We start from the raw sequence: 13399 nt of genomic DNA, 5'->3' as shown, positions 1-13399 counted from the left end.
TACCTCGTCTCCTTTTGGTCCCAGCACCGATCGACCTCGTTCGCCCTGAAACAGAAAAACAAACTCCTCCGCATCATTTATTACTTACTCCACTATTCGAACACTACTTCTTCTTCTTCTTCTTCTTCCTCTTCTTCTCTTGGTTCCCAACAAAAAGAGCTACTGTACATTCAGAGATACAAACAAAAGTCATCTGAGGGGATACTTACAGGTAGACCTCTGGAACCTGGCAGGCCAGTGAGACCCTGCACATGCACGCACGCACACCCACACATGTGCCCCAAACACACACACACGCAGGCAAACACACAACCACACACACGCTGTCATAGTTCATTGGTATAAGGATATTGAAATAGTTCATGAAAATGTTCTCACATTTACTCCGTCAGGACCAACACGACCCATGAATCCAGTTAAACCTCTGGCACCCGGTCCACCCTGCAGACAGACAGGAGGTCAGATGGACAGCCAGACTTTTAGACAGGAAGTCTGACAAGCAGCAAATCAGCGGACAGGAAGTCAGACACACGCGACGGCGGGCAGACAAGCAAATGGTGATCTCACCGGCAGACCAGGAAGTCCCCCGAGGCCGGCGTCACCCTGTCGGACGTAAAGACGGTGCAAAGGTTACAGACAGGGTCATTGCATCCGTCAGCCAATAAGCTTGTTGGAAAGGACAATGTGGGCGGGACTATAAAAGCACACAAGACAATGAGGTTGTGCTGAACATTTGATGCGTGATGTGGAGACCACTCACAGGGACTCCAGGGTACTGGAGTAAGAAGAAGGCTGGATCTCCTGGAAATCCCTTTAGTCCTTGAAAACCCTGCGACACAAGGCAGCCAGCCAGCCAGTCAACCAATCAATCACGCATCCAATCAAGAAAATCAACCAATGAGGCATTGCTGGCATGTATTATTTTGACCTGCACATGATTCTGTGGCAAAAAACGAAAAACAAAACATCTGCTGCTTTCTTAGGGAAACCACTGAAGAAGAACCACGAGACCTCACATTGTCAAGGTCTAATCATGTAGTCTACGTCAGGTGTTGCGGTCGGTTGCGTATCTGCTAAAGTATAGTCTAGGTTTGCTCATGTGGTCTATTTCAGGTGTTGCGGTGTAGGTCAGATTTGTTTTCCGTCACAGTTGTTTTTTTTAATTTATTTTTTTAATGTCTACATAAGAGGGCGATTTCAGGTGTTGTGGTTCAAGTCAGGTTTCTTGTGGTCTAGTTTATGTGTCGTGGTCTAGTGATGGTGTTGCGGTCTAGCTGACGTGTTGCAGTCTCATTCATGTGCTCTTGGTTGTGACTCTAAGATGTAGACCAGTCTGTAGTTCTGACCACTTCACCACGAGGCCCTTGTTCTCCAGGTAGTCCAGGATTTCCCTGCCTTCCTCTAGTCCCGTTACATCCGTCCACACCTGGAAAACCGGGACCGCCGGCTGGGCCCGGGTGACCCTGATTACACAAACAAAGCAAAGATGGACATCCAGGAATGAATGTCTCAATCGTGCAAATTAAGATTCCAGGGCTTCCTACCGGGACTCCCTCTAAACCAGGAAATCCAGGAACACCAACAGCTCCCTGAAAAAAGAACAAAACAGCAAAGTCATATCGCGTTAGAAGCATTTTCTTTTACAGAGCGGTTTCTTCTTTTTGTTTCCTCAAAGTGGTGTTAAACGGTGACAACAGGAATCCTGGAATATGTGTGTTTGACAAAGTTGAAGTCTGAAAATGTTTGAAGTTTGTGGGAGTCTTGTTTCTGTTTATTGCAAATTTTCAACTATGGTGGACGGATCTGGATTGCGTCTCCCTACGATGAACAGGGTTCGCCGTATGTTTATTCACCATGTCTCCCTTTGGTCCCCGGGGTCCTGCTGGGCCTTCAGCCCCCCGCTTGCCTTTCTCTCCTGGAGGACCCTGCTGGCCCGGGAAGCCTGGGGGCCCCTGAGAACCCTGACGCCCAAGAGACCCTGGATACCCCTGAGGAAACCAAGCAGAGACAAAGCTGTGTCAGGGCCATTTCCAGTGCACGGCTTCTCAAACTGGAGCTCATCCGTGGTCTGCAAATGAGTGAGGGTTTTGGGGGGGACAACAAAGGGAGTATCATCATGAGGATAAAGTTGTATTTTTGAAATGAAATATGATTTCCTTCACTCGTTAAACTTTGACCCGAACGCACAATCAATGTTAGGAATTTACCTTGGACGATTACAAGTTTGTTCCCGAGGCTTTGCAATTTTGTCTGGTGCTTGAGTCACTTCAGACTGCTGAGAGTCAGCCGGCCGACTGCAGCGGCTCCCGTTCACTATCTCTTTCAGTTCTTTGTTTTTTTCTCCTTCGTTGTACTTGTTCCCACTTTGCTATTTCATCGACGCTAGTGGACCTTTCTTTCACGTACACCTGGAGGAACTGCCGCCTTGCATCCTCCCCTCAGCCAAGACTGCAACCCGGAGTTTGTGATATGCCGAGGGACGAGAGTGCTGGCGTCCAATTGAATGGACCGGTTGGCTTCCAAAACACTTGAGGGAGTGTTTGTGGAGTTGCTGACAAACAAAAGGGACCGACTAACTGCTGAGAGAGGACTCAACTCATACTGTTTGTTTACGTTCACGTTCAAGTTGTGGTTGCTGCAGCCAAGGCAAGTGACGTCATGTTTACGGCTCGTATTCCCTCCCTCCTATGAGCTTAACACGTTCGGAGGTTGTGGATCCCTACCTAGCATGTTTCATCCAGCAGGTTTCCTGCATGTCCGTGCGCGCGGGTGTTTTTTTTAACTTGATTCTCACATCTGAAGATGTTATGGTAACATTTTTGACTTCTTCCTTCAAAATGTTCAAAAACGTTTGAATTGTTAGGGGTTCATATGGTACTTGTTTTCGTGCTAGGGACACAAAGGGCTTTTTGGAAACATTTCTCTCGCTGGACCCAAAAAGTTTGGTTATTCCTCTTAAACTGAACTGAATTCACATAAAGGACATTATAAACAATAGCAGTACTAAGAAGAATTCTTATCAACGCACACCAACGTGACCGTAAGAGGATAGACAGAGGCCCAACAACAGCATACCGAGTGTGTGTGTGTGTGTGTGCGCGTGTGTGTGCGTGCGTGTGATGAGATGTGACAGGTCTGATCTCTGTTAGTTTTTGCCCTCTCCAGCTTTCTCTAGAATTATTGACGTGTGAAATCAGTGAGACAGACGCTTTGTCGTAACGCTTTCTGTCTGTCTGCGGCCCCCAGCTGTACAAACACAAACACATGCACGCACACACGCACACACACAATCAGTTGATTTTCGTAACATCCGACAATAAGGTGATGTGAAAACTGCAAGTATATGTGCCTGTGTGTGTTTGTGTCTGAAAACAAGCACACACACACACACACACGCACATGCCCTCACACACACGCACATTCCCTCACGCACCCACACACACACACCCACGCACCCCCCCCCCACCACCACCCACACACACACACACATTTGAGGCAGTTAGTACCCTTGGCCTCCAACTTGACCTTAAATCAGGGCCCAGGGTGTCAAAGTAATGTTTGTCGCCGTTGTAGCTCCCGTTTTCCTCAGAGGGCCGTTCTGACCGAAACCAGGGAAATGCTGAATGTCCTCCACACAACAAAATGGTGGATAACTCGTTTTGAAATCAGGCACTGTCTTAAGTTCTGGACAGAAGCGGATAGCCTTTGGACTCGGCTGGCTAACTTCTGGTCTAAGTTGTGTACGTTACTGGCTAAAGTCCGGATGCCAAAGTAGTCACTGTCTCAAGCTCTGAACACTGACTTCTGGATGTCACTGTTGGAACTGAGGAAGTCAATGTACGTTGGAGTTTTGATCAAAGTTTTGTCCGTGACTGTTCAGCTTTGGGATGCCACGGGCTAAGTTTTGGTCTAAATTCTGATCATCACTGGCTGATTTCTGGACGTCACTGTCTATCTTCTGGATGTCAGCGGCTTACTTCTTGAGATGGCTTTCTCATTTCCAGATATCACTGGCTAAATTCTGGATTAGGGCTGTGCAATGATTCGAAATTCAATTACAATGACGATGATTACACTTCACGATTACAAAGTTGTCATCTCTCTTCTGGATGGAACCATCTAACGTCTGGACATCACAATCCAAGTTCTGCTCTACACTCTGAAAGTCACTGATTAAGTTTTAAATTTAACCATGCTGTGCTTTGCGCTGAACGTCGCTGTCTTAAGATCTGGTCTAATTTCTGGACCTCACGGGCAAGGTTCTGGACTGGAATGTCTCCGTTCTGCCCTTAAATTCTGGATGTGGTCTTGATCTTCATAGTTGTGTTTTGAGCCCTAAAAAGGTCAAACGGTTTGAAAATATTTGCTGGACTGTAAGTTTGTGATTCGTTGTGTTGCCAAGTTGTGCTTGAGGTTTGACGAGCCGTAATTAGTTGTGCTGTGTCATAGGCGCAGTCTTACCCTGGCTCCCTTAGCTGGAAAGCATCGACAGGCGGAACAGTCTCGCCCAGCGCACGGCTCCGTGTCGTCACCCTGGAGACAGTCACATCGGGAGCAGCAATATGACATCACGGATGACATCATCATGCATATGACATCATCGTCAATCACAGAGGTGGGCATTTAACCAGTGGCCCGGGTACCTGTCCTCCATTCGTCAGCCCGTCATTTTTCCAAGCCGAACCAAATTACCAAATCGTTAGCTGGTCAGTCCTTCCGTCAGTCAGTCCGTCAGTCCGTCCCCCCACCCCCAAAAAGCACGTCAGCATAACGGGCTTCCATCAGTGACGGACTGAGAGGTCTTGACACGGTTGCTGATGATTACTCTGACGGACAAAAGTCCACTTCCGTCAGAGCGTAGTCCGTCATTTAAAACAAATATCCGGTCATTCGTCAGTCGTCCGCAAACCGGGCATCGGTTAGTGACGGGTGGATGGACCGGCGCGTCGGTCCGACTGAATGGCCACCTCTGTTCAATAATGGCTGACCCTAGCCCTAACCCATTACGCATTGTCAATATAACAACACGATAACACGCGCGACGTACCATCGCGGCCATGGTGAGCACAATGTTGTGTCATCACGGCATCACTGGAAATAGGAATCGTCAATGACATGGTGGTCAGTACAATACGTATGGCATGGCGGCGCGACGTCAATACAGGGTCACGTGTCAACGTCAACGACATCTTGTTTGACGTCATCATGATTGGAGAATACGGTGTCTCTGTAAAGAGGACGTGACGTCACACTGACTACGGTGGCGAACGCATTGCGTAGGAATGACATCATGGCGAAGAGAGACGGCGTCGCAGTTTAACGCGTGGATGTCTGCGTGACACGCACGACGCCAAAAGTAGCGTGTCGGGCGAGTCGGGTTCAGCGCGAGCCGAGCGCCGCTCCCGGCAGACAGATGGTCCGATTGTCAGATGGTCAGATTGTCAGCTTCCCAGATTCACATCATGCATCAGTGTTTGTGTTGCGGGCTGCATTCCTGCCGCGTTGTGTCAACCAAGTTAGCAGTCAAGCGTTTCTATCAGCAGCAGGAATGTGAAAATGACTGCCACCGCTCGCTGTGACTTTGGCCAGACGCGCGTCCTCTACGTGCACTGCATACAACATGTCCAACATAAGTCGGACGCATGTGCCGCTTGCAGGTATCCTGCGGCATCTGTGCACGCTATGTCCACTCACATGTAGCCTACACAGTAGGTGGTCCACAGTGTCCGTGTGCTCCGTACCGCAGGTCCTGCTTGTGGAGCAGATTCGGCCACCAACCGTCGTGCAAAATTGTGAAAGGAGCATGGCATTCGACACGCAGCTCGCTGACAGCTCACTTTTTCAGAAAGCGGCCACTTTGTACCTGCCTGCCCAACTCATAGCTGGGATGGGACTGTCATGAGTAATGAAGATGGAAGGAGGTGCGTAGCGCAATGCTTGATACTGACAATCATTGGAAAGCTGCCATCACTCTCTTTTGGATTATGCCCAAACCTCATTTTTCACACATGGCGCACTGTGCCTCGTTTTGCGATGCCGGCTCACATTTTTCAAGATGGACACCAAAGCTGGACGTCATTTGGAGCTTGAAGTGGACGTTCAATTCTGAATGGGAATTGAGTTTTATTTCAATTCTTTTTTTCTGCACCAGGCCAATAAGTAGGACTGATAATACATTTGATCTCAAGGGGTGGGGCTACGGCTACTCAATGAAATGACTTCTTCGTTTGGACTCAATCAGTCAGAGATGAGCAGCCCCTGGAGCAAAAGCAGTCCATTCAACAAAACGAGACAATATTTGGGGTAGTCCTAAAAAAACAAAACAAAACAAGACAAGACAACAAAACACAAAAAGGAGAAGGAGAAGGATTCCTATATGATCCACCATGGGGTAATGAGCCCTAAATCATGCCAAATTGGTTAACAGTGGTTATCGGCATACTTCTGAGCTGCTGTGTGGCAAAGCACAAAAAGCAAGGGGTCATGACAATGGGTCTCCAACTCGGCCTCCCTGCACGTTTTCCAGGTTTCCTCCTACAACACACCTGATTCAAATGATCGTGATGGTTAACAGGCCCCTGCAGAACTTGCTGATGAGCTGGTCATTTCAATCAGGTGTGTTGCAGGTGGGAAACTTGCAGGAAAGGCGGCCCTCGAGGACCGGAGTTTCAGACCCCCTGGTTCAGACAACCGCCCGTCCCTCCCCGCCCGAGATAGAGGGAGGCCTATGGAGGGTGCAGGCCCAGCCAAACAGGCGCTCATCTCTAGGCCTGGTTCCAGAGGGGGCCCTGGTGACCCACGTTCGGGCGATGGAAAACACCTTCCCACGTTAGTGCACATCATAGGAGGTCAAGCCGAGCCTCACTTTGTCTGGACCTGCCTGCCCTGGGTGACCCTGCTAGGGGGCATTAGGCCCCGGACAACTTAACTCCTGGGATCTATCATTGGAACGCACACCCTTCCACCATGATAAGGTGGCGGCTCATCGAGGGGCATATGTAGCACATACTGTGTCTTGCATATCAATATCAATATCAATATCATATCATATCATATCATATCATATCATATCAATATGTCCGCGGTCTGATTTTTAGCAGAGGTGTCAAAACCAGGTCCAGAAAGTAGAAAGACTGTCACAGTTTGGCTTTAGCCACTCAACCGACAGGTTAGCGAGCTTATTTACCTGCCGGTTGAGTAGAAGCACCTGTGGCTAAAGGCAAACTGCGGCAGGGTGTTTACTTCGTGGACCTGGATTGAAAAGTCTGGATATTGGACAGGTTTAACATCTTGTAAGTGGTCAAAGAGAGAGATGCAGAAGTCCTACTTACTCCAAGCACAGTGGTGCAGGTCAGGAGCATCAGGAAGCACCTGTGGACACAGGTGGACATAGAGGGTCAACGGCAGACACAAGCAGTCGAGCTATTCACAATGGGTCAAGGTAGACATAGGTCGTGCAAGTGAACACAGTTGGTCAAGGGAGATACCGGTGGACACAGGTGGGTAAAGGTGGGTAAAGGCAATCAGTGTAGATGAAGGTGGACAAAGGCAACTCAAACTTTATTGATAGAGCACGTTTCATACGCAAGGTGTTATGTTTATCACATACATAATGTACACACTCTTCTACTGAACAGATGCTGCAGTACAACTCGAGATCACTCCGCGAAGGCAACACACCTGGTGGTATCCTATAGTAAGCAAAAGTAGTCCCCCTCACTCTACAATGGATTGTGCGATTGTCTGCACTAGCAAATACATAACACAAAGCAACTCAATGTGCTTCACACAAGCAAAAGCACAACAGCTAAAAAGCATTTACAAACACAGCAGCTCAAGACGTTCAGGCAAAGCAAAGAAAACAAAAGTAGCACATTCAAATGACTCAACAGACGTAGACTGACCACATTTGAACACATTTGCAAGCACAAGATTGAATGACATTTAAAAGCAAAGGGCAGACATAAAAAACATCTTTCTGAAACGACTAAAAGACCGTCGTGTCAAATTGAGGCTAAGAATGCTTCCAAGACCAAAAACAACAGAGTTTTGACATTTGGGGCATTTATACTTGGGGCTGACTTGATTTCTGGTGGCAACTTATTCCATTTGCGTGCAGCATAACAGCTAAATGCCGCCGCACCATGTTTGCTGTGAAACCTGGGCTCCACTCATTGACCCGCATTTGCAGACCTCAGAGCCTTACTGGGTTGATATTCAAGTAGCATTTCCACAATCAATTCAGGACTCAAACCATTCAGCCATTTTTAGACCGGTCGCAGAATCTTCAAATCTACTCTACGGTGTCAAGCCTTTAGGACCGGAGTGACTTGAATGAAGTGATCTCTTTGTTCTGGTTGGTTTGAGGGAGTCCAGCAAGAGGACCGTTGCAATAATATATATTGGTTCTAGTTCTATCGGTTCCATTGATAATCTCACAAATGATTTTAACGCTGCTCTGTTAAATGCGCTTGACTCCGAAACACCGTCAAGAGTTAAAACTCGTCCTAAGAGGCCGACTCTGTAGTTTACTGAGGAAACTGGCACACTTAAACAATGTAGGAAGCCTGAGCGCAGATGGCGTGCGACTGAACTTGAGGTCTTCTATCGGGCATGGTGTGATAGTTTACTGATATGCAAAGAGGCACTCGCTTTAGCCCAAACTAATTGTTTCTCCATATGAATTGTTATAAATAAAAACGACCCTAAATATTTATTTGATACAGTGGCAATGCTAACGAAACAGCAGCCGACCTCCAATAGCTCCTCCCGTTCAGCTCACGACTTCATGCCATTCTTTACGCAGAAGATTGAGCGCATTCGGGACGAGATTAAGGACTCCGTTCCTAAAACCCTGTTGAATTCCGCAAATACTCATGTTAGCAGGTGTATTGTGGCTGATAATTGTCTGACAAGCCTATCTCACTTTAAAAGAGTATCTCTTGAAAGCCAAACAAACCAAGTTAGTGCGACAACTTGTGTGCTCGACCCGCTTCCTGGCAAAGAATTGTTTTACGACCCTAGGACCCTCCACCCTAAATATCATTCGTTTATCACTCACCTCGGGCACTGTACCAGCAGCTTTTAAGAGCGCTGTTATTTGACCTCTGCTTAAGCGACCAAACCTCGATCCAGAGAACCTCAGTAATTCAAACCTCCCGTTTATTGCGTTTATGCCCGCTAGCAATCAATCGATCTGAAGCTTTTCAGTCAGGATTTAAAGCCGACCACTCGACTGAGACGGCCCTCGCTAAAGTGACTCATGATCTTCTCTTTTGCTGTGGACTCCGACACCTCATCAATACTCCTCTTTCTCAAACTTAGCGCTGCTTTTGACGCCGTCGATCATAACATACTCTTAGAACGCCTTGAAGCGTGTGTTGGTATCTCAGGCTCAGCACTTTCTTGGTTTAATTCTTACCTCTCAGAGAGGACGCACCGTGTAATTCATGGCAATGCGAGTTCTGAGTTTTGCAATGTTACATGTGGAGTCCCTCAGGGATACGTGCTTGGACCCCTTTTGTTTAGCATCTACATGTTTCCGCTCGGTGATATTATACAGTACAGGCCAAAAGTTTGGACACACTTCTCATTCAATGCGTTTTCTTTATTTTCATGACTATTTACATTGTAGATTGTCACTGAAGGCATCAAAACTATGAATGAACGCGTGGAGTTAAAGGGGGAAGTCAGCGCAAACATTGTTTGTTCAAAGAATATGTTCTATGCCAGCCCACTAGTTGAAAGAGGGCGTTCTGATAAATATTGCGTTTGTGGAATAAGTGCTAATCCACTTGTTTTTAGCCATCTCTGGGGGCGGCCATTTTGTCTTCTATCGACTGAAAATGACATCACAACTGCTCTCAACGACCAATCACGGCTCGGATTCAGAAAACAGGTCAGCCGTGATTGGTCGTTGTGAGCAGTTGTGATGTCATTTTCAATTGACAGAAGAAGAGAATCTTCTATGTAAACAGTCATGAAAATAAAGGAAACGCATAGAATGAGAAGGTAGGTGTGTCCAAACCTTTGGCCTGTACTGTACGTAAATATAACATTAGTTTTCACTGTTACGCTGATGCTACCCGAGTGTATATGCCGCTGGAACAAACCTGCGTAATTGCTGTAATCTAGAGGCCTGTCTTGCCGAGATTAAACAATGGGTGTCTTTCAACTTTTGTCTTTTTACCTCAGATAAAACCGAGATGTTGACTACTGGCCCTGCTCGTCATCGGCACCCATTTAAGGACACCACTCTGAGTCTCGATTAATGTACTATTACCCAAAGTGATTCAACAAAAAATCTCGGTGTTATTTTGGACTCAACTCTGTCTTTTCCACTGCGCATTAAGAACATTACTAGAACTGCGTTTTGCTAAAATTCGTCCAATTCTATCGAATAGTCACGCAGAAATTATAACCCATGCATTTGTTACGTCTCACCTTGATTATAGTAACGTTCTGCTCTCTGGTCTTCTCATGTCTAGTATTAAAAGTCTACAGCTAGTCCAAAATGCTGCAGCTAGACTCCTGGCACGGAGAAGAAAGTTGGATCTTATTACTCCGACGCTAGCCAATTTGCATTGGCTCCCGGTCCACTTGAGATGCGATTTCAAGGTTTTGCTACTTACCTAGGAGATATTGCACAGCCTGGAGCCTTCCTATCTCGTCGACCTAGTGAGACTATACGTCCTGTTCCGAAACCTTCGTTTGCAAAACGCCGGTCTTTTGGCGATCCCGAGAGCCAGAAACAAGTCCGCTGGTCAACGGGCGTTTTCTATTCGGGCACCGATGCTTTGGAATGCCCTACCCGCGGATATTAGAGGCGCTAACCTCAGTAGAAATGTTTCAAACATGACTCAAGACTTCTTTCTCTACTTTTTGCATCGAGTCGAACTTTTTGTTGGCCTGTTTACTGCCGCTTCTATTCTCTTTTCTGGCTTGGGGATGAGGTGATGATGAATTCGCCCCTTGGATTCTACAGCAACTGAACGCTACTGAAGATGACAGGTTGACAACATCCTCTGAGATTTCTGCATTGACCAACTGGCCAGGGAGCCACTTCAGCCAAGTCGTCTTCCTGCAGCACTTCATCTGATTGACTTTCACATTATCCTAACCAACAAGTGTATAGCATCATCATTTGTGTTCAATGTTGCCCGCTCGGCTTAAATCGCAGCCTGATCGTCCAGGATGGGGGACTCCCCATCTGTGGTCCGTTCTCAGGCTTTCTCATTTTTCCTCAGTTGGGGGTTTTGGAGTTTTTTCTTTGCCCTCCTGGGGGTTAAGATCAGGGGATGTGATTCATCAACTGTGGACATGTGAAGCCCTTTGAGACTTTCTTGTGATTGAGGACTACAGAAATCAATTGGACTTGACTTGACTTGAACTATAGTTTTTTAAAGCCACTGACGCCAAGTGTATATCGACAGCAGCCCTCTATTTTTATAGCCCAAAACAATGCCCTCAGTTTTGTTTTGGTTTACCTGAAGGGAATTTTGGTTCGTCCAGTTGTTACGTTGCTTTCGACGGTGACACAACACGTCCAATGAATTGCTGTCATTTGGGGACATTCATAGGTAAAGCTGTGTGTCATTCGCAGAACCGTAATAGCCACCACTGGACAACATTTGAGGGGCTTTGAGGACTGAACCCTGAGGGACCTCTCATGTCACGGCCATCCGATCAGATTCCAAACTTCCAGTGGTCACAAAGTTCTGGCGCTATTTGATTTCTTTGAGTTTGTCAACCACGCTAAATAGAGTGCGTGTGTTGTCGGAGGTGCTCAAAGTGGTCACCGGTGCACACAGGCAATTCCAGGTAGTGCAGGTGGATCCGATACTGGCACTCAAGGTGGACACATGTGCTCAAGATCGACGTAGGCTTGCCGGGCGCTACGTTGTGCAGTGGTGCATGTAAATGTTGTGTGTTTGTGTACCTGAGTCTCATGTTGCTTCCGCAGGTCAAGCAGAGCCCGGTCGACCGCTCATCAGAAGCCCCGCCCACTCGTCCTCCTCCAGTCAATGAGGAGCCTGCGATGCTGCGCACAAGGTCAACACATCCGCCGTCAGGGTGAGTGAGGGTGCCGTCGCTCGCTCGCTCGGTTTGCTTGTTTTTGTTTTTTGTACGTTATGTAACATGTCACATGACCCACATCAGATGTCGAGTGATGCGGGACACATGTCACATGACACGCGTCACACAACACAAGAAACGAGGCACCTGACACAAGCGGTCTTGTTTTTTTTATTTATTTGGCAGCCATCTTAGTTTGACTCTTGCCGATGAAAGGCTTCTTGGTTTGAGTCACAATGGAGTCGTTCCGATACGGAACAGCGTTAGTCCGGTTTGAGGGGGCCAGGGTGTATTCACACCACAAAAGTCCTTTGGTCCGCTTCTTTGGTCTGGAACAAAAGCGGACTTACACTTTTTGGTTTGTTTGGTGCGGTTTGTATTCGCACTGTACTTTCTGCCGGCCTACGCTGGCTTGTTAAGGCCTAAAAGTCGCTCGGCTCCTGCATTTGGTGCCGATCGGCAGGGGTTTGTATTCAGACCTGGAGCGAAGCGCACAGAGTCGGTTTGCAAGCGCACCGGGAGAACCTCAAAATATTTGGTCTCGCTCCGGTTGTTTGTTCGCAGCGGCATTTCTTTTTGTGCATTCACACTTGCATAAAGGTCCGGACCAGCGTAGGAAACGAGCCCTGGTCCATTTAAAGCGGACCAAAGAGTGCAGGTGTGAATACACGCTAAAAATGTTCGAGTTAAGCCGCAGAAATCTACGCTTGGATAGCTTGAAATGACTGACACCTACCGCGCGCTTAATCGTTGCCATCTTTCCCTACTGGAAGCAAGCCAAACCCAAAACCGCCGCGACCGGCGTGGTTTTGTTGTGGTTTTGGTGCTGCAAAGAAAACAGGCCAGATCGGACCAGCCGAACCTCGGCTCCCTGGCCAAGCCGCTCTGCCGACTGAGCCGAAGGCACCCAGCATGAGCGGCATGCTGTTGTTGGCCTGCCGCTAGCTGCCGGCGGCACCCGAGGCAAGACTCCGTCCGGCTGCTCAGGGGCGACACGCACCCAGGACGTTGTTTTCCAGAGCAAAAGCAGATGTTTGGGAAGCTCTTCTTTGGACTCATCTGTCTGCTCTCGTGGAGGACTCGTGAAATTGAAGATTTAGTCTGCTGTGAAAGCGCCGTCAAAAGAGAGTTGAGTTGAGTTGAGTTACGTTGACGTCGGAGGATTTGAAAAGGCTGAAGGCGTTCGATGATTCATTCTTGGATATTTCTCTATAAATTGCTAATCCGTGTCTCAAAATCGTGGCCCCAAATCCCTCTCGAGTGTGTTTTATACTTGTGTGATGAACTCCTATTGACACTTGTGACTCATCCACCAATGACAGTC

The 13399-nt window shown here is 47.6% G+C and overlaps 1 protein-coding gene across 3 annotated transcripts in view; it reads right to left on the bottom strand.

Annotated features, from left to right (window-relative positions):
- The window catches only part of col4a4 (collagen, type IV, alpha 4), a 32904-nt gene that overhangs the window by 18708 nt on the left and 797 nt on the right, over positions 1-13399 (bottom strand). For 2 of the 3 annotated variants that reach the window (XM_086035182.1, XM_086035180.1), the window contains exons 2-13: positions 12812-13179; positions 11939-12040; positions 7332-7371; positions 4462-4533; positions 1854-1988; positions 1545-1589; positions 1347-1463; positions 761-829; positions 568-603; positions 379-441; positions 210-245; positions 4-45 (exon numbers count right to left, since the gene is read on the bottom strand). In XM_086035182.1, the coding sequence (XP_085891308.1) occupies positions 4-45; positions 210-245; positions 379-441; positions 568-603; positions 761-829; positions 1347-1463; positions 1545-1589; positions 1854-1988; positions 4462-4533; positions 7332-7371; positions 11939-12040; positions 12812-13134 (1080 nt within the window). In that variant the 5' untranslated portion in view covers positions 13135-13179. The remainder of the gene's footprint in view (positions 1-3; positions 46-209; positions 246-378; positions 442-567; positions 604-760; positions 830-1346; positions 1464-1544; positions 1590-1853; positions 1989-4461; positions 4534-7331; positions 7372-11938; positions 12041-12811; positions 13180-13399) is intronic. The other variant, XM_086035181.1, reaches the window with a different exon arrangement.

Source organism: Filicampus tigris, chromosome 7 (assembly GCF_054856515.1).
Source record: "Filicampus tigris isolate MCC_2025a chromosome 7, RoL_Ftig_1.0, whole genome shotgun sequence".
Taxonomy (NCBI): Eukaryota; Metazoa; Chordata; class Actinopteri; order Syngnathiformes; family Syngnathidae; genus Filicampus; species Filicampus tigris.
The sequence above is the reverse complement of the archived record's forward strand: the minus strand, read 5'-3'. Positions and strand labels throughout refer to the sequence as shown.